Raw genomic sequence first — 24,036 nt, forward strand, 5'->3', positions numbered from 1 at the left:
CAGTGCTTCCCCAGTAGGGTAGACTGTTGTTATTGATTCTTGGTAACGAATTATACCATCACGCTTCCCCAGACTGCATCATATCAAGGCTTGATGGTCTCTCTTCAGTGGGCAGGTAGGTACCCTGGTGATACAATAAGTGGTGGTAGCCCAGCACAATATGCCTCAGATTATGGAAAATTTACTAATTGAACAAGTTAGTGCATAGCATCATTTTAGTTCAGTGGTTTTTGAGTTTTTGACCTTTTTGTAATAACGGCACCCCTAAGTAATTTGATTTATTTTGTGGCACCCCTACTCAATTTTCTTCCTGTTAGATCCGATTATCTCTCTGGAGATATATATATATATATCTCATATTAAAAAGAATATGTTATATGATAGTTATTATAATAATGTAACTATAAACAAAATTACAATTCATAATACAAATTCCATTTATTATATATACTTATATAATAATTTTATTCTTTTTATATAGGGGTACTAAATAAACACCAATTATAGATTGACACAAAATTAAAAAGATACCGTACAATGGATACACCTTTTTATAATGAAATAAATATATAAATTTAAAAAAAAAACAATAAGTTTAAATAACTTAAACCCAAATTACGTGGTGCCCCTGGAATGTTATTGTGGCACCCCGGTTGAAAACCACTGTTTTAGTTCATGGGAAATTACCTTTATTTTTTCTCACATTATCGTTGTGAGGGCATTCACAATATGAGATATAACAGAAATGATGCCATTTCACCTACTTTGGTGATATTACTACTGTATTAGTATTAGTAATGGCCACGTGGTGCAAAGAAGACTATGACTTATGCTGCATCAGCCAAAAAAAAAAAACAAAAAAAAAAAGATAAATAAATAAATAAAATAATAATAATAATAAAAAAAATAATAAAAAAATAACAATAATAATAAAATAAAAATAAATAAAATAAAATGATAAGAATAAAGTAATAATAATAAGAAGGAAATTTTTAAAAATAAATAATAATTAATAAATTAAAGAAAAGGAAATGGACAACCTAAGCATTTCTCTCCTTCCATAGGTAATTATCCAGCTGACCTTTGAATTTCCCCAAACTGTCAGCCTCTACCACCCATGCAGGCAACTTATTCCAGTAATTTATAACTTGCTGGCTAAAATAAAACTTCCTGCAATCCAGTCTAAACATCTCACCCCGTAATTCGAAATGATGCCCCCTTGTTCTAAAATCATTTATAACCATGAAAATTCATCCTCATTGATTTTGCTTATACTTCTCAGAGCCTTAAACACCTCAATCAACTCTCCTCTAAGGTGTCTAGTTTCTAAACTCTGCAACCCACATATTCGAAGTCTTTCTTCATATGGACACCCTTTTGTCAATCTCACCAGGCAAGTTATCGTCTCTGGACCCTTTCAAGAAGCACATTGTCTTTCTTTAGGTGCGGTCTCCACACCTGAACATAGTATTCCAAGTGTGGTCTAATTACGTGAATATACTATGAACTAAAATGATGTTATGCACTAACTTGTTCGATTAGTGAATTTTTCCATATTCTGAGGCTTTCAACTCAAAAACCTTTTTTAGTCTTTACTGTCACACACCATTTTCCATCTCTCAATAATTGAAGTGCTAGTCAAGACATCAAAGGCAGATATTGTTGGGATATCAGAGACTTGGTGTCATAAGCAATGCAGAATTGCAATTTGGGGAGTACAATGTGTACAGATGCTGTTAGTTAAGAAACACATAAAATCTAAGGAAGTGCATCCAATTGATGTTGGATGGCAATGCAGTGTACGAGTCTGGTGTGACTTAAGCACTGGGAAAGGAAAAATGAGAGTAGGTGTGTGTTATAGGCCTAATGAATCTGATGAGTATAATGAGCAGTTGTGCAGAGAAATAGAGTGGGCCAGTAAATCAGAATGTCTTATAATGGGGGATTTTAACTTTCCAGATATTGACTGGAACTTGTGGGTTGGTCACTCACAAGTTCAATGGATAAAAGGATGGTTAAGTGGGAGAAGACAGAGGGTGGTAATCAATGGGTGCTGCTCTTCGTGGACTAATGTTATTAGTGGAGTCCCACAGGGTTCGGTGTTGGGTCCACTGTTGTTTTGTGTATTTATCAATGATATTGATGAAGGTATATCAGGCTTAATGTCGAAGTTTGCAGATGACACAAAGGTTGGCAGGGTTGTTAATGACAGTAATGGCAGTGTGCTACTGCAACAGGATCTAGATAATTTGGGCAGATGGGCTAAGAAGTGGCAACTGAAGTTTAACCTTGACAAATGCAAAGTACTGCATATGGGTAGAAGTAACCCCAGAGAAACGTACCAACTGTGTGGTACTACACTTAAGGTGGTAGAAAATGAAAAAGACCTGGGAGTAATTGTGCAGTCAGATATGAAGTTTTCTGAACAGTGCAGACAGGCTGCTAGGGAGGGTCATGGGGTTTTGTCAATGATATATAGGAATTTTGCTAGCAGGGAAAAGGAGGTGATTGTCCCTCTGTATAAGGCAATGGTCAGGCCACGCCTTGAGTACTGCGTACAGGTCTGGAGGCCTCATTTTAGGAAGGATGTAGATTTGCTTGAGCGTGTACAGAGAAGAGCAACACGATTGGTGAGGGGAATGAAGGGATTCTCTTACCAAGAGAGGCTTAAGTTCTGCAAATTGCAGTGGCTGGAGACTAGGCACCTGTGCGGTGATCTGATTGAGGTCTATAAGGCCTTGAATGGGTTTAGCACGCTGAATTCTGATGGGATCCTTCCACTTGTTCAGATTACGAACCTACGGGGACATAAGTTCAAATTAAGAAAGGACAGATGTAGAATAGATGTGCGGAAATTTGCCTTTAGCCAGCGGGTGGTTAATTGCTGGAACAAACTTCCATCTGTCGTTGTGGAAGTTGATAGGTTAAATAAATTTAAGGGGGAACTGGACAGGTATTTGGAGGGAATGGTGTGATTTTTTTTTTTTTTTTTTTGGCTGATGCTGCATAAGCTCCTACACTTGCTTTCTTGCATCATGTGCCACTACTACTACTCACACACTAGCAAGACTTTGATGGATTTATTGGATGACTGTTTTCTACAGTAACATGTTCGAGAGGCAACCAGAGGGAGTAACACTCTTGTTCTGATTATCAGCAGTGATTATTCCTGCATTAAGAATTTGCAGATAAAGGAACCACTGGGTGATAGTGATCGATCACAATGTACTGATGTGGGAATTACTTAAGGTGCAATTACTTCCCTTTAGCCTTGATGCAACTACCATCAAGGCTAAAGGGAAGGGCTATTGCTTTCGTAAAGATGTCTACAGGGGTCTCAGGCAGTTTTTAATTTCTGTACAGTGGGATCAACTGATGATGTTACCAACATTGAATTCTAAATGGGGGAAGCCTTCAGGGACTTAATTATGGAGACTACTAGTGTTTTCATTCCAACTAATAAATACTGTTCAAGGTCTAGACCTAAATGGATATCAGATGAACTAATGAGGCTCATGGCAGAGAAGAAAAATGCATGGGATGCATTTAAAGTATCAGGTGACACAGAAACTTATGTCAGATATAAACTAGTCTGCAATCAAAGTCACAAAGGAGTTTGGCAGGCAAAGGCAGATTACGAGAAATCCTTGGCAATGGATACAAAGAAAAACATCAAAGAGTTCTTTACTTATGTAAACTCTAGAAGGAAAGGGATGAATCAGATTGCACCACTTAACATAGATGGGTTGACTATTGATGATCATGCTCAGGTAGCTGATAAGCTAAATGAGTATTTTGCATCTACATTCACACATGAGGGGTTATTCAATGAGGGGAGTGCCAGAAGTTTAATTATTACCTAGCTCCAGAGTGCCAGGAGCTAAGTGATTTTGTAATAACTGAGAGGAGAAATTGGAGGAGAAATTTTTGATGTTAAACTTAAAAAAGGCACCTGGGGTGGACAGGATCTATCCAGTTATATTAAAAGAGGCAGCAAAGGAAGTAAGCAAACCCTTAGCCATAATCATAAGAGCTTCCTTGGACTTAGGGGAGGTCCCCATGGATGGGGGTGTGCAAATATATCATCAATTCACAAAGGGGTTTCAAAAGATGACACAGGCAACTATAGATCTGTTAGTTTAACTTGTGGTCCACTGAAAATAACATAATGGAATCACTGGTTAAAGAAGCATTGCAGGATCATCTAGACAAGACTGCAGTAATAGTTAAGCCACTGCATGGGTTTGTTAAAGGGAGGGAGGTCTTGTCTGACCAATTTTATTGGATACTATGATGTGGTCACAAAGAAACTGAATGCCAAAAATAATTTTGATATCACATTCTTGGATTTCAGGAAAGCCTTTGATACTGTTGCACATGGAAGACTGCTGTACAAATTGGAGAGATATGGCATTAAGGGTAAGTTGCTACAATGGATAAAGGGATGGTTGAGTGGGAGAAGACAGAGAATGCTAATCAATGGACACTGCTCTTCGTGGATAAATGTTATTAGTGGAGTTCCCCATTGTTGTTTTGTATATTTATCAATGATATTGATGAAGGTTTATCAGGTTTAATGTCCAAGTTTGCAGATGATACAAAGGTTGGCAGTATTGTTAACGACAGTAAAGACAGTATGCTATTCCAACTGGACTAGGGCAAATGGGCCGAGAAGTGGTAACTGAAGTTTAACCTTGACAAATGCAGAGTACTGCATATGGGTAGCAATAACTGAAGAGAAACGTGCCAACTTTGTGACACTAGACTCAGGGAAGTGGAAAGTGAAAAGACCTGGAGGTAATTGTGCAGTCGAATATGAAGTTCGCTGAGCAGTGCAGAGGGGCTGCCAGGGCAGGCCGAACAGTCTTGTCAATGATATATAGGAATTTTGCTAGCAGGGACAGGGAGGGGATTATCCTGTTATACAAGGCAATGGTCAGGCCACACCTAGAGTACAGGTCTGGAGGCCTCATTTTAGGAAGGATGTAGAGTTGCTAGAACGAGTACAAAGAAGGGCAACAAGGTTGGTGAGGGAAACAAAGGAGTGCTCTTACCAAGAAAGGCTTAAGTTCTGCAAATTGCAGTGCCCGGAGAGTAGGCACCTGCGAGGTGATCTGATTGAGGTGTATAAGGCCTTTGAATGGGTTGAGCAAGCTGAATGCTGAAGGGATTCTTCCTCTTGCTCAGATTAAGAACCTGAGGGGGCACAGATTCAAATTGAGGAAAGACAGTTGTAGAATAGATGTGTGGAAATTTGCCTTTAGCCAGCAGGTAGTTGATTGGTGGAACAAACTACCATCTTTTGTTGTGGAAGTTGATAGCCTAAATAAATTTAAGACTGAGCTGGACAGGCATTTGGAACAAATGGAGGGGTGAAATGGGAGGGTTTTTTTTTTTTTTTTTTGGCTGATGCTGCATGAGCTTGCTTTTTTGCATCATATGCCTCTACTAATGCTAGTGCTAATTGTGGAGTTTTAATTCCTAACTGGGTTGTCACATTGTATTACTGGGATACCTACCCACCCACTGAAGAAGGGCTAATAAGCCTTGAACCGGTGCTGTCTGGGCAGTGGGATCTGCTGAGAATAAGTAACATTAGTCTTCTCCACTGGCAAAGGATTTCTTTTTCAAGGTAGTACAATATCAGAGCAACTTGTTGTGAAGGCATTCACAATATGAGATTTCACATACTTCATTGATTTACTAATCAATGAATGATGCTATGCACTAATTTGTTCAATTAGAAAAAATTACAAAACCCTGATCATCTAGACAAGACTGCAGTAATAGTTTTTGAGCTTAAGCAGTCCCATTTGTTTTAAATTTTCAGGGCCACTTGTGAATAAAGGTTTATATATGATGTGCAAGAAGATGGAATGTTTTTATACCATGGTTTGCTCATTCATATTCAAGAATCAATCTATTACAGGAATTATCAGTTTCGTGCAATCTTGTATGTAGCGTAGAGGGCATCGTTTTAATTGTATCTCATTTAATGCATTTAATTTTCTAAATACATTACCACCACACCCTTTTGGCATCTCTCATAATGTGGATATAACTTCGCAACTGTGATGGCTTGTTGTATTACCTGGGTACCTGCCTGCCCACTGATGATGAAGCTGCACAGCTTCGAAACGATCGTCTGGGTGGTGGTACCGCTGAAAATAAATAACAGTAGTCTTCTCTAATAGAGAAGCGTTATTTTTTTGAAGTAATGCAATAGTAGCTATCTCGTTGTGAAGACAACCATATTATGAGATACAATTAAAACGATTTACACCGATACTATATAGTTATTATTTTATATACTTGAATATTAAATTTGTGCTTAATAAACTGTGTTATTATACTAAATTTGTTGTTCTTATTCCAAAAACATTACTACTAAAGTAACAATATCAGGAAAAAAAAATTTTAGAGTACTTTTCATATCCTTTTAATTTTCAATTTTACTGGCATTTTACTTATTAATAGTCACTGGCAATGACTATTAATAAGGCCCAAGGTCAACCACTAAAGTTGCCATCATTAGTTTACTTGAACATAACATTGCTTTTCTTATGGCCATTTTTAGTTGAAGTGCAGTACCACCACCTTGCTCATTGGAGGCTGGAAGTGGTGAAACTTATGTTTAGTCTCCTGGGCAAAGCTCTAGAAACCTCAGTCTTTTCATTGAGTAGCACAAATGATGTCTTTTGAGATTATGATGGGCATTATGAGGTCTTTTGAGGTTATGATAGAGTAATGTTCCAACTGTGCGGTACTACACTCAGGGTAGTGGAGAATGAAAAAGACCTGGGGGTAATTGTGCAGTCAGATATGATTTTTTCTGAGCAGTGTAGACAGGCGGCAAGAGTAGCTCATGAGGTCTTGTCAACGATATATAGGAATTTTTCTAGCAGGGATAAAGAGGTGATTATCCCCTTGTATAAGGCAATGGTCAGACCACACCTTGCATTCATGTCTGGAGGTCTCATTTTAGGAACAATGTTGCGCTACTAGAATGAGTACAGAGAAGAGCAATGAGATTTATGAGTGGAATAAAGGGTTGCTCTTACCAAGAAAGACTTAAATTTCTCAAATTGCAGCATCTGGAGACTAGGCACATGCAAGTGGTATGATTGAGATGTATAAGGCCTTGATGGGGCTTAGAGGAGAACAGGTATCCTGTGTGTTATCAGACACTCAGCCTAAAACACTGATGGATCCAATATCTCTCTATTACAGAAGATTTAGGAGAAGTCTGTTTGGCCTGCCTCCCTAAAATCAACTCATGCACACCTTCTCGATGGTAAGCCCTGTTACGTCACTTAGGTGGCAACGAACGTGTAGAGTGGTTCTCTTCAAGACGCCTGGTCAGCGTGAAGAGGAAAAGACCAAACCCTCCAGCATATGACAGCACAACAAAACAAATGGCCCTCAGTCCCCAGCACCTTTCACTCCCCCCTCTTACGGCAGCGAGAGGATCAGAGTGAAAGCAGAGGGTGCTAAGAATCTCTGGGTACGACCAGGCTGCCATGCATGGAAATTGAACTTGCCTGTTATAACGTAAGATCACTCATCGGTGAAGACAGGATATTAGAGCTGGAAAAGGAATTAGAAAATGTGAATTGGAATATCATCGGTTTGGCTGAAACAAGAAGAAGAAATGAATCACTTATAAGTTTATCAAATGGAAATCTGCTGTACACCAATGGAAACAGTGAAAGGAGTGAAGGTGGAGTTGGGTTTCTTGTCCATAAAGATTTTAAAAACGACATTTTGGAATTCGAAAGTACATCACCAAGGGTGTCAAGACTAATACTCAAGATGTCTAAGAGGTACAAGCTAAAGGTTATAATGATTTATGCACCAACATCGAGCCATGATGATGAAGAGGTTGAAGAAATGTACACTGAAATTGAGAGTCTTCTAGATGAGCAGAAAACCCACTACACTACTATTATGGGGGACTTCAATGCTAAGGTTGGAAAAAGACAAAACAGTGCAGAAAGGGGAACTATAGGAAATTTTGGAATTGGTGAAAGAAATGAAAGAGGTGAAAGACTTGTGGAATTTGCAGAATCTCAAGGACTGTCAGTAATGAACACTTTTTTCAAGAAAAGGGTGAACAGAAAGTGGACATGGAAGAGTCCAAATGGATTAAAAACTAATGAAATCGACTTCATCCTCACTAACAGAAGATATATTGTGAATGATGTTACTGTCCTGAATAAGGTAAATGTTGGAAGTGATCATAGAATGGTAAGATGTACACTTGATATAGATGTAGGAAAGGAAAGGAAAAAACTGACTCGAGTAAATAATACAAAGGTCTTTGAGATAACAGAAGAGGAGAAAAAGCAGTATGTACTGGAACTTAAGAACAGGTTTGAGCTTCTGCAGACTGCTCAGGACCAAGATATCGATGAGGAATATTACAACTTTCTGAAAGTGATAAAGCCCAAGAAATCTATAGGTAAAAAGAAATCCAAAGAAGAAAAAATCAGTCAAGAAACACTTGTCATGATGAACTGAAGACGACAAATGAAGAGCAAGAAAAACACTGACAGGGAAAAAATTGAGAATACTGAGTTATGCAAAGCCATTAGAAAGAGACTCAGAGAGGACATAAGAAGATTTAACACAAGAAAAGTAGAACAAGCATTAAGGGAAAACAAAGGATTTAAATCAGCAGTCATGAGCAGTAATACAAAAAGACAAATGATACTGAAACTGAAGAATAGTGATCGTGTACTTATGAATAGCAGAGAAGGCATAATTCAAATAGCAGAAGACTACTATAAAGAGTTATACAAGGAGTGAGGGAATGATGCCAGCAGTGAGGAAGATGGATCGCAAATTAGTAACACATACAATATACCTGATATCCTTCTTGATGAAGTAGAACATGCGTTGAAGGAAATGAAGAATCAGAAAGCCCCGGGGGAAGATGAAGTTACTGTAGAGTTGCTAAAATTGGGAGGAAGAGACATGACACAAAAACTGGCAAGGCTCTTCACAAAGTGCATTAGAAAAGGTGTGATGCCTAAGCAGTGGAATAATGCAATCTTAGTTTTGCTGCATAAGAAAGGAGATAAATCAGAAATTGGAAATTATAGACCAATTAGCTTGTTATCCCACATCTACAAGTTATTCACAAGGGTCATTACTAACAGATTAGAAAGCATACTAACAGATTAGAAAGCAAAAATTTGGGTTTTTTTTTTTTTTTTGGTTGATGCTGCATAAGCTTGCTTTCTTGCATCAAATGCCTCTACTAATGCTAATAACTAGCATACTTGATGAGAATCAACTGAAAGAGCAAGCTGGCTTTAGGACAGGATTCTCAACTATGGATCACCTTCACGTAATATCACAGCTAATGGAGAAAGCAAATGAATATAAAACACCATTATGCCTGGCATTTGTGGATTATGAAAAGGCATTTCACTCCATACAGCATAAGGCAATGTTTCGGGCACTGGAAAGACAAGGCATAGATACCCCACATATTATGATTTTGAAGAAAATATATGAGAGTTCTACCTCCTTTATCAGACTAGACAAAGACAGTAGGAAATTTAAAATTGAGAAAGGAGTTCGACAAGGAGACACAATATCTCCGAAGCTGTTTACTGCTGCCCTTGAGGAAGCTTTCAGAAGATTAGACTGGTCGCAGAAAGGAGTCAATGTGAACGGAGACTACCTAAACCAGTTACGATTTGCAGAGAACATTGTGGTCATAAGCCACGATCCCAAAGAATCAGAGGAAAATCTTAATCAGTTATGCAGAGTTAGTAAGGATTTTGGACTTAAGATGAATATGGCTAAAACAAAAGTAATGATGAAGAAGTATGCCACAGAAAGAGAAATAATGATTGAAGGAGCAGTAATTGAAAAGGTGGAGTCATATACTTATCTGGGACAAGTTATTAGCTGTAATAATGATAAATGGCTGGAAGTCAAGAGAAGAATAAACTTTGGATGGATAGCATTCAGGAAATATAATTACATACTGAAGAGCAATATCCCAGTTTGTTTGAAACATAAAATAATGAACCAATGTATACTCCCCACCATGACTTATGTAAGTGAAACTTGGGCACTCACCAAAAGAATAGAAGAGAAGCTGAGAACTACACAGTGAAGAATGGAACGAGTTATATTGGGAATCAGACTGTTAGATAAGAAGAGAAACACATGGATTAGGCAGCAAACTCAAGTATTAGCATTAGGAGGCATATGATGCAAGAAAGCAAGCTTATGCAGCATCAGCCAAAAAAAAAAAAAAAAAAAAAACTCTTCCGCTTCACCCCTCCATTTGTTCAAAATGCCTATCCAGCTGAGCCTTAAATTTATTTACACTATCAACTTCCACAAGGGATGGAAGTCTGTTCCACCAACTAACTACCCGCTGGCTAAAGGCAAATTTCCGCACATCTATCCTACATCTGTCTTTCCTCAATTTGAATTTATGCCCTCTCAGGTGATTATTCTGAGCAAGAGGCAGTATCCCATCAGCATTGAGCATGTTGAAACCATTCAAGGCTTTGTACACCTCTATCAGATTACCTCGCTGGTGCCTAGTCTCCAGACACTGTAATTTGCAAAACATAAGCCTTTCTTCGTAAGAGCAACCCTTCATTCCGTTCACTAACCTGTTGCCCTTCTCTGTACTCGTTCCAGCAGCTCTACATCCTTCTTAAAATGAGGCCTCCAGACCTGTATACAGTACTCAAGGTGTGTGGCCTGACCATTGCCTTATACAAGGGAATAATCACCTCCCTATCCCTGCTAGAAAAAGTCCTGTATATCATTGATAAGACACCATGAGCTACTCTTGCAGCCCGTCTGCACTGCTCAGAGAACTTCATATCTGCCTGCACAATTACCCCGAGGTCCTTTTCATTCTCTACCACTGTCAGTGTAGTACCACAGAGTTGATACGTTACTCTGGGGTTGCTCTGGGGTTTCTTACACTTCAAGATTACACCTCTAAAATGGTTTTTCAGGCTGGCCACTAGATAGTCCACCACCAGACTGAACTTACTGGTAACATAACTGGTAACATAACTCTCTAGATATCCAAATCAGCTATATGTATAAATTTGCTGCCTCTATTCTTCCAGCTGGTAATTGGAGGGAGTCTAAGTGTTGTGTATGCAAAAGGCATATTCTTGTTGTGTGTACACCATACCCAGAAAGTTCATTAATTCTTATATGTACAACTAGTTTTACTACTATTTGCAAATATAAGAATTCTATTCTCTCCCACTTCATCTACGGAATGCGTCATGAATAGTCATAATAATAGAAAACAAAATTAACTGCGAAAACATCTAAACTCTCTACAGAAATTTCCTTGTTCATTTCACAAATATATGTACAATTCATAGTTAATGGGATCTCAGTTTTGATATTAATGTTGTCCATTTCCACCTACAATCTACCAAGGCCCACTTACATTTTCTGACAGAATCCCAATTATTGGTTACCTACTCATTTTGGTTGTCCTATACACTCTATGACTCTTTTTGTTTCAAAGGTGGTGCTGTGTATATATCCACTCTGATATTCCTTGTAAGAGACTTTAATTTGGAATCTCCTCTGACTTAAAATCTCTCTTTCCCTCTTCTATCATAAGTTACCTCTACCTTTCTCCTAACTCCAGTAATTACCTGTAACTCTTTGAAATCCTTTCTTTGAAACTTAACTTTCTCCATTCTAACTTTCCTAACATTGAGGTAATTTTCCTTGAGAATTTTAATGATCACAACTCCAGTTGGCTTCAATTTTATAGTTACACAGAACCAGCTGGTTGAGATGCCAAGCTTTTGCATTTATTAATGACCTTGAGTGGCTTGTTCATTTACCTACCAGAATACCAGACAATCCTAACCACATATATCCAACACTCTTGATCTTTTTCCTCATAAACAGTCCTTCAAAGTACATGGTCAGTGTTAGTTAGGTCCTCTAGGCACCTGAGATCACACCTTGGTGTTGGTCCCTTCTCTAGTGGATTCTCTTTCATATTCATTCTTATCCTCATGTCATTTGGCATTATGGGAATATGAAATGGGATTATCTGTGTGATTTATCAAGATCACTTATTACTATTTCTTCTTTTCCCTACTTTGATTATTGTTTTCTAATCCCAGTATTTGCTCAGATTGTGTCAATAAAATTATTCTTGTACAAATGAAATCCTTTTTTTCATAATCATGAGAAATCCATCATCTGCCAACTGTTAAACTCTCTCCAAATCTTCTTTCTGAAAAATATTTGCCAGTATGGATTCTACAGTCTTGATCCACTGGTGATATATTGGCTTATGTTACTTAACTTTAGACAAATTCAGTGGAAAAGTTTTGTGAAATTCAAGAATTTGCTCTTGGCATTTCTAAGGCTTTTGATCATGTTTGACATAAATGTCTTCTAAGCAAATTCCCATCTTTTGGATTGCTGACTTTTTTTGCAATTGGATATCCAGTTTTATTTCTGAATGCTCAATGTGGGCATTGGTAGACAGTTTTCTGTTTTCTAATTGTCCACTAATGCTGGTGTTCTCCAGAGTACAGTTTTTTTCTCTCATTCTTTTCCTCTTATATGTTAATGATTTTCTTTCACTGACTGGCAGTCCTATCCACAGTTTTGCTTATGACAGCACACTGCATTCCACCTTCAGTTTGAGAACCAGGCTCTACACCAGGGGTGGCCACCTTAATTTGTGATGCGATCGACTTTTTTTCTTCAAAATGTGCCACAATCTACCATCTTAAGAAGTTCATTGCACATGGTTAAAAAGATTAATCAACACATAATGAAAAATGTTATTTATAAATTTTAAAATTGAATACAATTCAGAATTCTTATTTTAAATTCATACATATTTAAATTTTTAATTTATTTGAAGTTTGTGTCTTAATGTCACCTGCCAAGCTTTCAAAATCGGGATATGCTGTGATAAGTATATCCCCGATTGTATATACCATGTTTGTATACAATAAAGATTATATATATATATATATATATATATATATATATATATATATATATAAGGCCAACCGTAAAGAATCTTCTGTATGCAAGTCCGCAAGAGAGCGATTCTTCGTCTTTTTTTTTTTTTTGTTTCAAATACAAAAAGGCTGATTCACACAGATATGTGGAACCAAAACAGAAATTTAAAAGTTCACTATATTTTTTTACATTTGAGTACTTTTCTTGGCAAACATATTTCCAAAAGTCTTTTTCTGATGATTTGACTTTTAGGAAGATATCGTTTTGCAATGTAATAATTTCATTTTCAAGTAATATTTTCTCCGTATGAAAAATCTCAGCGATTTTTTTCTGCAATTTGTTTTGTATCTAAAACATTAAATGGATAAGAAATATATTGAATAATGCCTTCAATTGTTTTAAAATCACTGAATCTGGTTTCAAAATTGTCCACAACATTCTCAATTTCAGAAACATATTTCTCACTATTAAATTCAAAAACAGGATATTTTTGCAAATGATCTTGCATATTTGCAAAATGATCAAATTTTTTTTCTTTGAGATCCTTAACTATTGCCAAAAATTGAAATTTATATGCAGAAATACTACTAATCATGTCACCCACATTTTTATTTTTTCCTTGTAATTCCAAAGCCAGATCATACAACCACACCATATCTTTCAGCTGCTGATAATCATCTTCTCTTTGATCGACAAATTTTTTAATTTAATTCAGCAAATTTCGAAATCTATAGAAACTTACTCCGATTCAGCCACTTCACATCTGTGTGTAATATCAGATCTGGTTCATTTTCATTGAGGTGCATTTTGAACAGTCTCCTTTTAAAAGATTGTCCTCTGATGGAATTCACGATTTTGAAAGCTATGTCCATAATACTTTTAGTATTTAATCTTTTGCTGGCTAATGCTTGTTGGTGGATGATACAGTGGTAACTCAAAAAATCTGGGAATTCATCAACCTTGTGGCACAATGCAATGAATCCGTTAAGATGCCCTGTCATTGCTTTAGCTCCATCTGTTGTTATTGATACGAGCTTAAATAGTGGTAATTTTAATTTTTTCAATAAAATTTTTGAATGAGTTAAATATATCAAGACCTCTAGTTCTTTCTTTTAACGAAACCATACCCAGCAGTTCTTCTCTAGTGGCAGAATCATCGAAAACCATACGAATAACGAGCAATTGAGCTATATCACTGACGTCTATTGTAAAGAAAAGGACACACACAATTAGCAATATGAGCATGCAATTGTTCGCTCACATTTTTACTCATTTTTTTGATGCATTGCATCACAGTATTTCAAGATAATTGCAGATCTTGAAGGGCACTTTTAATTCCATTGTTGTTCTTAAAATTTTAAAAAAGAGAAGCTGTTATTTCTAAAAATGTGTCTTTGATGAATTGACCATCAGAAAATGATTTGCACTTTTTTGCAAGAAATGACTCAATTTAAATGATGCTACAGTCACTGCTTTAGATTGTAAATTAGGTGTCACGAAGAAATTTTGTTGTGCGAATAATCTGGATTTAAATTCTTTTAATTTATTTTTTCTAAGGTCACTATTAGGCGAAAAATCTGATTGGCATTTACCCTGAAGTGCTTTGAAGTGCCTTTCTAACTTTCCTTTTTTGGGTATAGCCACGGAAGTATTGCAAATCAAATAACATTTTTCTTTTATCATTAAAAAAAAGTGTTCTATTTCCCACTCTAGATGAAAACGATACATTTTACTCTTTTTCGTAGTATTCATTTTAAATCAAAGGGTATTAAATTAACATATAAGCACTGTCCAGTTATTAATATTAAGTAAGCCAAATACGAATTCGACACATACGCTATGCTCTCTCCTCAACGTAACTGCGTGAATATTTCCTAGACAAGCCTAGCAGCTGTGCGGCAACTAGAGTGGTAATGTGGTTCAACGGATTTGTAATAAGCGTATGCAGTGGGGTGCATAATAATAATAACATTTAGATTTTGACTAATCTATTTTTTATATATACAGTAGACTCTCGATGTTCTGGGATAGATGGTAAAAATAAAATCCCGGATAATCAATTTCCCGGTTAATCCAAAAATATCAAAAAATGTTCAGGAATGTACCTAAAAAATATGCTGATGGATAAAAAACAAAAAAAAACTTACCTTGCATTACTCTCGTGTCCAATACAATGCTTGCATAGGTATAAAAACATATCTATTGATAATGATGTATGCTTGCGTCGGGCGCCAAAGTCTGCCGATGGTGGTGCACAATAATTTTCACAATATTTTTTACAAGTTTTGTTTTAAAATTACATTTTAATTTTGCAAAAAAGAAAGAGATCAGCGAAAATCAGTTCCCTTAGAGAAATAAGAAAGTACTGAAGATTGTTTTTTTTTCCTTTTGCAACTTTTTGACGAATGTCGCTTCGAATATTTCTTAAAACCAGTTTTTCCGATAGAACACTATCGTCTTGCTGCTCCAGGTAGTCAAGAAGTGCTTCTGCATGGCTTAAAGCAACATATGGCTAATTTTTTGCGACAATATCAATTCTTCTTTCTCTTCTTCAGGTTCACCATCATTATTTAGTGGTGGTGTATAGCCGTTACTTTATATAAAATTTCTTCATCATTTCATGGCCAGCTAATTCTTTGTGAGAATTAAGCCAATCATGAATTGATTGCTCATCGATATCCCCGCACCCCTAAATTTGTTTCAAATTTCGTTACATTTCTGGTACCAGATCTTTGCATTTTTTGTCAAATCCCAAGAATCCTTCATCGCTTCCTGGTAAAATTTTATGCCAAGACCTCTTTAAGGTTATGCTTTTTATTGAATTTCATGCTGCTGAAACTTCGTAAATAGCATCCAGTACAGTCAGGTTTTTCCAAAACGTCAATAAATCACAATCATTTTCTTTTGCTAACTTGAGAGGTAAATTTCTGTGATAAACTACTTTCATTTGTTGTATGACACCCTTGATCCATAGGTTGTATTAAAGCTGTCACATTAGGAGATAAATATTTGATGAACATATTTCCATCGTCTGATTTTAGAATTTCTTCATTAGGATGACTTGGTGCCTTATCTAATAGCAGGACAGCTTTCTGTGGCAAGCCCAGTGATGCCAGATGTTGGCGCACTTAGTTTTAAACCAACCGGAAAATATCTCCCTGTCCATCCAGGCTGACTTATTGTTGTAGTAATTGACAGGTAAATTTGATATTACAATAGTCGAGAAAGCCTGTGTTTTTTTTGCTGTTCCAATTACGCAGAGTTTTAAAGAATGAGACCCGGCTGCATTTGCACAGAAAAGAACTGTCAATCTTTGCTTTTGCATTTTATGTCCTGGAGCTTTTACCTCAATTTCGTAAGCCAAAGTTTTTGTCAGAAGACATTTCCAGTACAATCCTGTTTCATTGGCATTGTAAATTTGATCCGGCACGATTTCATTGGTTTCAATAAATTTTTGAAACTCACTGGTGAATTCTTGGGCAGCTGGTGCATCACTACTTAGTTTTTCACCTTGATTGAAAATCTGATGAATGCCGTGCCTGTGTTTAAACCGTCAACCTCAACTGTGCTGTCAACCACCCATAAGATGCGTAAAAATCGCCCTGCAGTTTTAATTTATCAGAAAAATATTTTGCCTTTGCTGCGCAAACAGCCCCACAGACAGGAATGCCTTCTGCTCTTTGTTGGCTAAACCACAACACCATTGCCTTGTTGAGATCCTCGTATGTAGACAGTTTCATCATTTTTCTGTTAGTCATGCCTTGAACGCTATCAGACGTGACCACAAAATCTAATAGCTTCCCTTTATTTTTTACGATGTCGCATATGGTTTGGTCACCAACATTATAATGGTTCTTTAAAGATTTAATGAATGCAACATTTACAAACTTTTTAATAATTTGAAGTTTTTGCTCAATTGAAAGCACAACTCTTATGTTTACCCGTCATTTTTGCAATTTCTAAACAAAAAAATTACTATAAAAAATCAACTGAATCACTCCTGACTTAAATAATGAAAGAAATTTTTTTTTGCAGTACTATGGAACACAAAAATCCACGCACGCACTAAAACAAACTAAACATTTGTTCTCTTTCTGTTGTTTATTTGTTTAATAGGTTCATCTATCAATCATGACTTATAACGCTGCTTCTTTTGTCGCTTATTTTTGACTTGTAAAATATCTGTTTATACCTATTCTATTTATTACTTTAATTTTATGATTTCTGGTGGATTTTTTTTTTCTCCCTCTCTTCTTCCTTCCTACTTTGGAGTGTTGAAGTGTCCCGGTTAATCCGCTTCCCAGTTAATACGATCCCAGGAAATCGAGAGTCTGCTGTATTTCAAATTTGTCGGGATCGACTGAAATTAAAGCCGCGATCGACTTGTTGGCCACCCCTGCTCTACACAAACAGCTTCAACTTCTTGGATATCTGCATCCAGTTCTCTGAATGCCTATCTCCAGGTAATTTTCTAATCAGGCAAGCAATACATAGTTAATATCACTCCTAAAACCGAGTCCTGTCTTATTTCTTTCAAAAAGAGTGTACTGCTTCTATCATTATTCTCGATAACACTCATATATCTAGACAAGATCACTTAAGGGATTAATCTGTTTTCTAATCTCTGTTTGGCATAAGCAAATCACAAATATTGCTTCCTGCATATCAAAAAAAGCTTGTGGTGTTTCTTTTTTTCTTAACAACTACTCATTTTGCACACATCTCAAATCTGCCTCACAGTGAAATAATGTTCTAACATCCGGGTTGGTGCTCATGTCCCCAAAACTTCTCTCAAGGCTCCTACACTACTCTCTTCAAAAGAGGGCAGTCAAGTTAATTAATGATCAAGTCAAACAAGTTAATTAATGGTCATTAATTAATTGGACACTAAGCCTAATAATATTTTAGCCTCAAAAATAAAACTGGGATATTAGTCACTGTTTTCCCTAGGCTCCGTGAACAAACTGATATTTATCACTTTTCTGTACTCCTTAATGTATTCATTATTTCGTTTTTGTATCTATATGTTACTTTTATATGCTATTTTATTTATTTTTTGTGACCAAAAATTTATTTTCTTTTTGGGACTAGAATATTATCACAGTTTTCTTTTTCTAAGTTCAAACTGTGACATTAGTTGATGCACTTGCATCATTACCACATAGTTGAATTTTTTACACAAACCCAAGTTTGTACAGTGGCATAATTATTGTAACATCTCATATTGTGAAATCCTTCACAATGATGGGAAGCGTTACTTCTTTGAAGTATAAGGAGGGCAACTCATTGTGAAGGATTTCACAATATGAGATGTTGCAATAATGATGCCAATGTACAAGCTTTGGTTTCTCTAAAAAATTCAACTGTACAGTAATAATGCAAGTGCACTAAATAATATCATAGCTTGACACTAAGCATATACTATGGAGTTCATCATATTATCCATAAATAATTGCACACAAAACATTTTAGTGAAATTGGCATCAAAAGATTTGAATAAAGAAGAGAGAAGGTGAACTGTGCAAAGACATTTATTCCAGAATGAAAGATACTATTCCATGACAATCCATGGAATAGTATCATGAAGGATACTTTCAACAAGAAATATTGAAGGGTGTTATCAGCTACTAAGATGATGATATCGATTTGTTTGGGACATAGAAGGTGATATTCGTTGATTCACTTGAAAAGGATAAATGTCATTCTTCCTTACTATTTGAGATTTAATAAGCAATTGAATGCAAGATGTCATGGAGAAACTGCCATGAGGATGGTCTTCCTGCATGATAATACTCCCAATTACTAGGTTTGGTAAATTGAGATGAAAGTCAGGAGGTGAAAGGGAAAGGTTTCTTTGATCTTTATGTGAAGATGGCCACATTTAGTGTTTTGAATTGACTTGATAACGTGCTCTTATCATTAATCATTTTGGTCTTTTTACATGCTGTATGTTTTTTTTTTTTTTTTAAGTAATGAAAAAGGTCCTGGAATTAAAAAATAACCAATGCTGTCTAATCCAAAAGAATTGAGAGGGAGTGAAGGAAGGGGATAGAATAGTAAAATAAAGTACTTTTAGTATACATATAAATTAAGGAGACAGTTTTAAAATATGATTTATTCCATTGAATAATAAAGTGAATCATTTTCCTATTTCACATTATGACACATTAATTATTTCTTATTCTTATTAATTTTGAATAAACATTCCAGAATGCTATTACAGTACAGTTCTGCTGTGAGGTGGACCTATATTAAATTTTTATTTGAATTCTTATTTCAAAAAGTTGGCAGGCATAAATACCTATGTACCAATTTAATTTAGTATGGATAATGCCTGCTTTCTGAATTGGTTACAAATAGAACCAATGTGATGCTTGGTAAATTCTACATAATCTCTAATGTGTAATAACATTTCTTTTATATGGGCACGTGTCTTCAGTGGAAATTAAATTTTACTATTTATTTCAGTGTGGATTCTTTCTAAGGAATAACATAAATCACTAGTATACAAGGTGTGGCAATAAAGTTCACAGACTGGAGCTCAAAAATGATGTTATTTTTATTCAAAATAATCACTACCTCTTTGAATGCACTTATTACACTGTTCTAAAAGTTTCTGAAAAGAGTCAGCAAAGGCATCCGAATAGATGATGTTTAGTTCAGCAGTTTCGTTTTTATTTATGTCCTCAACATCCTGAAATCTCTTTTCTTTGAGGGCAGTTTTCACCTTGAGAAAGAGGAAGAAGTCTTCTTGTACTAGATTGGGAGAGTAGGGTGGATAGGTAAGTTGTACAATGCCATGTTTCATCAGAAATATCCTCAGAGCAAGGCAGAATGTGTAGGGGCATTGTTGGGCAACAAAAACCAGTTGCTTTTCTCTCAAAATTACAGTCTCACCTGGAAAAAGCACTTCAGTAGTCTTTGAAGCACCTGTGGAATGCAGGTGCGGTGCTGTGAAGTCAGTGCTTCATAGAACACAGCATTGACTCTCTCCCCTTCAGAGGAGAGAGAAAGTCAGTGCTGCATTCAGCGAAGGAATTTGTACCTGGATTTCTACGATTCACAATGAATGAATTTGTACCCGAAGGTCCAAATTTCTTGTGACTCACACCCTGTTTTGTCAAAAAACATGATCAGCATCATCTTGATCCTGGCCTTCTGTAAAAAAAACCATTTTGGACCTTGATGATGATTTTGAAGTCCATTACATGCTCAAATGCTTCATTTCTAGGTTGCTGAAATACCCAACACTCATCTCTATTGACAGTACAGTCAAGGAAATTGGGATTGTGTTGATGAGTCGATGAAGTCTTCATTGCTTATGTACTGCACAGCCTCACATATCATAAGCAATGAAGTCTTCATTGCTTATGATATGTGAGGCTGTGCAGTACAAATTTTGTTGGACCTTCCTTTTCCCCCAATCTTCATACAGAATTTGATAAATCGTCTCCTTATTCATACCTAACTCATCAGCCATCATTCTGAGGGTCACGACGATCTATTGCCACATTTAAATCAAGCTTATATAGTATCAGTCAAAAAAAGGACACACTGCCCATTTCACCTATTCATTACTCTGCACTTGTTTGTTTCTTGCATAATTTGCCACTGTTAATGCTAATACTAATTTCCCAAACTTTTTGCAGCTTTGTCCTCGTTTTGAAAGGTTGACAGATTTCCACTTCTTGGGTTATCACGAACATCCTCATATCCATCTTTGAACCACTTATACTATTCAAACACTGGTATGATTTAACATTCCATATATTTCTGTTGCAGATTTTCCCAGCTTAAAACAAAATTTGATAGCGATTTGTTGCTCCATTGCAAAATCATGACACAATGTTAACTCTACTATTGAAACTGGTTGTTACTTGCAACTCATCAGCCTACTGGACAATCTCTTACCAGCATCTGTTGGAGGAAGTTCAAACTATGACTTACGCTGGAGGAAGTTCAAACTATGACATACCACATCCATTTATTTTCAAAACTTACGTTGGAGGAAGTTTGAACTATGACATATCACGTCCGTTTGTTTTCCAACTCATCGAACGTGATCACAACAGCACTAGTGTGGGAATTTTATTGCCACACCTCTTATACGTATCTCTGTATGCACGCATGCATAGTGGTATAAAATACATATTATTTTATATCATAGAGGCTATGATAAAAATAATATGTGCTTTTTTATTGTTTATACATTGCTATATGATGATTAAAGCTCGGTGACTTCTCAAACTCTTCTTTAGCACCCTTCCCTCACAAAATCATGGGACTACCACTGCACATACTCGCATAAAAGCACATACATCAGTAAGTAGAATGCTACATGTAAAAAATTTGCAGAAATAACTAATCAAGATGGAATAGATGAGCAATAAATTTATACATCTATCCAGAAGTATCTAAGATCCTGGTAGAGTCCATTATTGTAAGTATGAATGTTAATTCTTTTAGGATATAACATTAGTTATTTTTTTGGAAGTATCATAGATATGTTTATCAGCAAAGTTGTAATAGATCTTAATCCATGATTGTCCACAATGATTAGTGTCCATAAGCATAGAACATCATGCTTAAGGACACATATTTCTTTCATTATTTTTGTTTCCTTGCATTTCAGGATGCAGTATCTTCCGCAATGATTATTGCAAACTATACTAACTCAAGTTTAGTAATTGCTGTGGAAATGCTTAAAGAAGCTGAGATCTTTATAAGTAACACATCTGAAATTACTGAGGTTTGTAATGTCATTTCTTTAACTCATTATAAGAATAATGCATTAGAGACAAGACATTTTTACCTTGATAAGATTAATATGTCAGTTACACATCAGATGCATTGGCTAATAAAATTACATTTAATTATTATTAATCAATTAATAATAATTAAATGTAATTTTAATTTGACACTTGATGATTTATAGAGCTTCTTAATGTACCCTTGTATAATTGACTTAATAATGTAAATAGCAATAAGAGCTTAATAGACGGTACTCACCTCTCTCAGAGGTGAGAACCATCTATTAAGCTCTTATTGCATTATTATGTAATTTTAATTCATTTTTAATTGGAAGAATAATGATATTCTGTTTGTTAAATAATTTACAAAATTGACCAGAAACTTAAATAATAATGTATGCATTATTATTTAATATTTTATATTAAAGTAGCTGTTTATAGTATCTATATATTTTATAGTATCTGTTTGACATCATTTTTTTTTTTTTTTTTTTCAGAATTTGCAACAAATTTAATGAAAATTGCAATTTTGAATTTAAATATAATCTTCCTGGAAATGGGAGAGCAAAATTTCCCTTATTCTGGAAAACCTATTCTAGAATTAGATAACTTATCAGAGGGAACAGACAGACAGACTTTGTGAAAAAGACGACACAAGTAATTACAGACCTGTTAGTTTAACTTCTGTTCCAGGGAAAATAATGGAGTCACTGGTTAAAGAAGCAATACAGGATCATCTAGACAAGACTACAGTTATAGTTCAGACACAGCATAGGTTTGTTAAGAGGAAGTCTTGTCTGACAAATTTGATTGGATACTATGATGTGATCACAAAGGAACTGGATGCAAAAAATAATTTTGATATCATATACTTGGATTTTAGGAAAGCTTTCGATACTGTTGCACATGGAAGACTAATGTACAAATATGTGCAGTATAGCATTAAGGGCAAATTGTTGCTATGGCTAAAGGGATGGTTGAGTGGGAGAAGACAGAGAGTGGTAATCAGTGGACACTGCTCTTCGTGGACTAAAGTTATTAGTGGAGTTCCCTAGGGTTCGGTGCTGGGTCCATTGTTGTTTTCTGTATTTATCAATGATATTGATGAAGATATATCAAAGTTAACATCTAAATTTGCAGACGATACGAAGGTTCGCAGGGTTGTTAATGACAGTAATGATAGTACACTACTGCAACAGGATCTGGAAAAGTTGAGCAGATGGGCTGAGAGGTGGCAACTATAGTTTAACGTTGACAAATGTAAAGTACTGCATATATATAGCTGTTGTTGTTATTTGGTTTTTAGAAGCATTAGCAACTAAGGCCATATTGCTCCGGGAATATGCGGTGGTCATTCCCTGACCTTTCCGCATCCTTCGTATTTGATGGTGACGGGTTTGAACCCCGGTCTAATCAAGAAGCGTGTGCTATGCACTGCTGCTCCTTCCCACCTGGCTACGGAGGCGCCATATATATGTAGCAGTAACCCCAGAGTAACGTACCAACTAGGTGGTACTACACTCAGGGTAGTGGAGAATGAAAAGCACCTGGGAGTAATTGTGCAAGCAGATATGAAGTTTTCTGACCAGTGCAGACAGGCTGCAAGAGTAGCTCATGATGTTGTCAATTATATACAGGAATTTTGTTAGCAGAGATAAGGAGGTGATTGTCCCCTTGTATAAGGCAATGGTCAGGCCACACCTTGAATACTGCATACAGGTCAGTTGTAGAGCTGCTGGAACAAGTACAGAGAAGGACAATAAGAGTGGTGAGTGGAACAAAAGGTTGCTGTATCTGGAGACTAGTCACCTACGAGGTGATCTAAATGAGGTGTATAAGGGCTTGTATGGTTTGACCAAGCTCAGTGCTGATGGGATTCTTCCTCTTCCTCATATTACTCACCCGAGGGGACATAAATTCAAATTGAGGAAAGAGAATTGTAGAATATATGTGTGGAAATTTGCCTTTAGCCAGCTGGTGGTTGATTGCTGGAACAAACTTCTGTCTGTCGTGGAAGTTGACAGCTTAAGTAAATTGAAGGCCAGAACTACACCAATATTTGGAGTGAATGGATGAAATGTAAAGGTTTTTTTTTTTTTTTTTTTTGACTTTTGCTGTATAAGCTTGCTTTCTTGCATCGTATGCCTCTATTGATGCTAATATTACCCTTTGGAGGGAATGGATGGGTTAAAGAGAGAGTGGGGTTTTTTTTTTGTGGATTCTGTATAAGCTTGATTTCTTGCATCATATGCCTCTACTAATACTAATTTCAGTTGTTGTG

At 36.1% G+C, this 24,036-nt stretch overlaps 1 protein-coding gene across 6 annotated transcripts in view; it reads left to right on the plus strand.

Moving 5' to 3' along the window:
* LOC150087516 (laminin subunit alpha lam-3-like) overlaps window positions 1–24,036 on the plus strand; it is a 746,420-nt gene that overhangs the window by 504,304 nt on the left and 218,080 nt on the right. For all 6 annotated transcript variants that reach the window (XM_090371226.1, XM_090371225.1, XM_090371229.1 and 3 more), the window contains one exon: window positions 21,638–21,754. In XM_090371226.1, coding sequence (XP_090227352.1) covers window positions 21,638–21,754 — 117 coding nt within the window. The remainder of the gene's footprint in view (window positions 1–21,637; window positions 21,755–24,036) is intronic.

This window comes from Mastigoproctus giganteus, chromosome 4 (genome assembly GCF_048544385.1).
Source record: "Mastigoproctus giganteus isolate SK-2022 chromosome 4, ASM4854438v1, whole genome shotgun sequence".
Lineage (NCBI taxonomy): Eukaryota > Metazoa > Arthropoda > Arachnida > Uropygi > Thelyphonidae > Mastigoproctus > Mastigoproctus giganteus.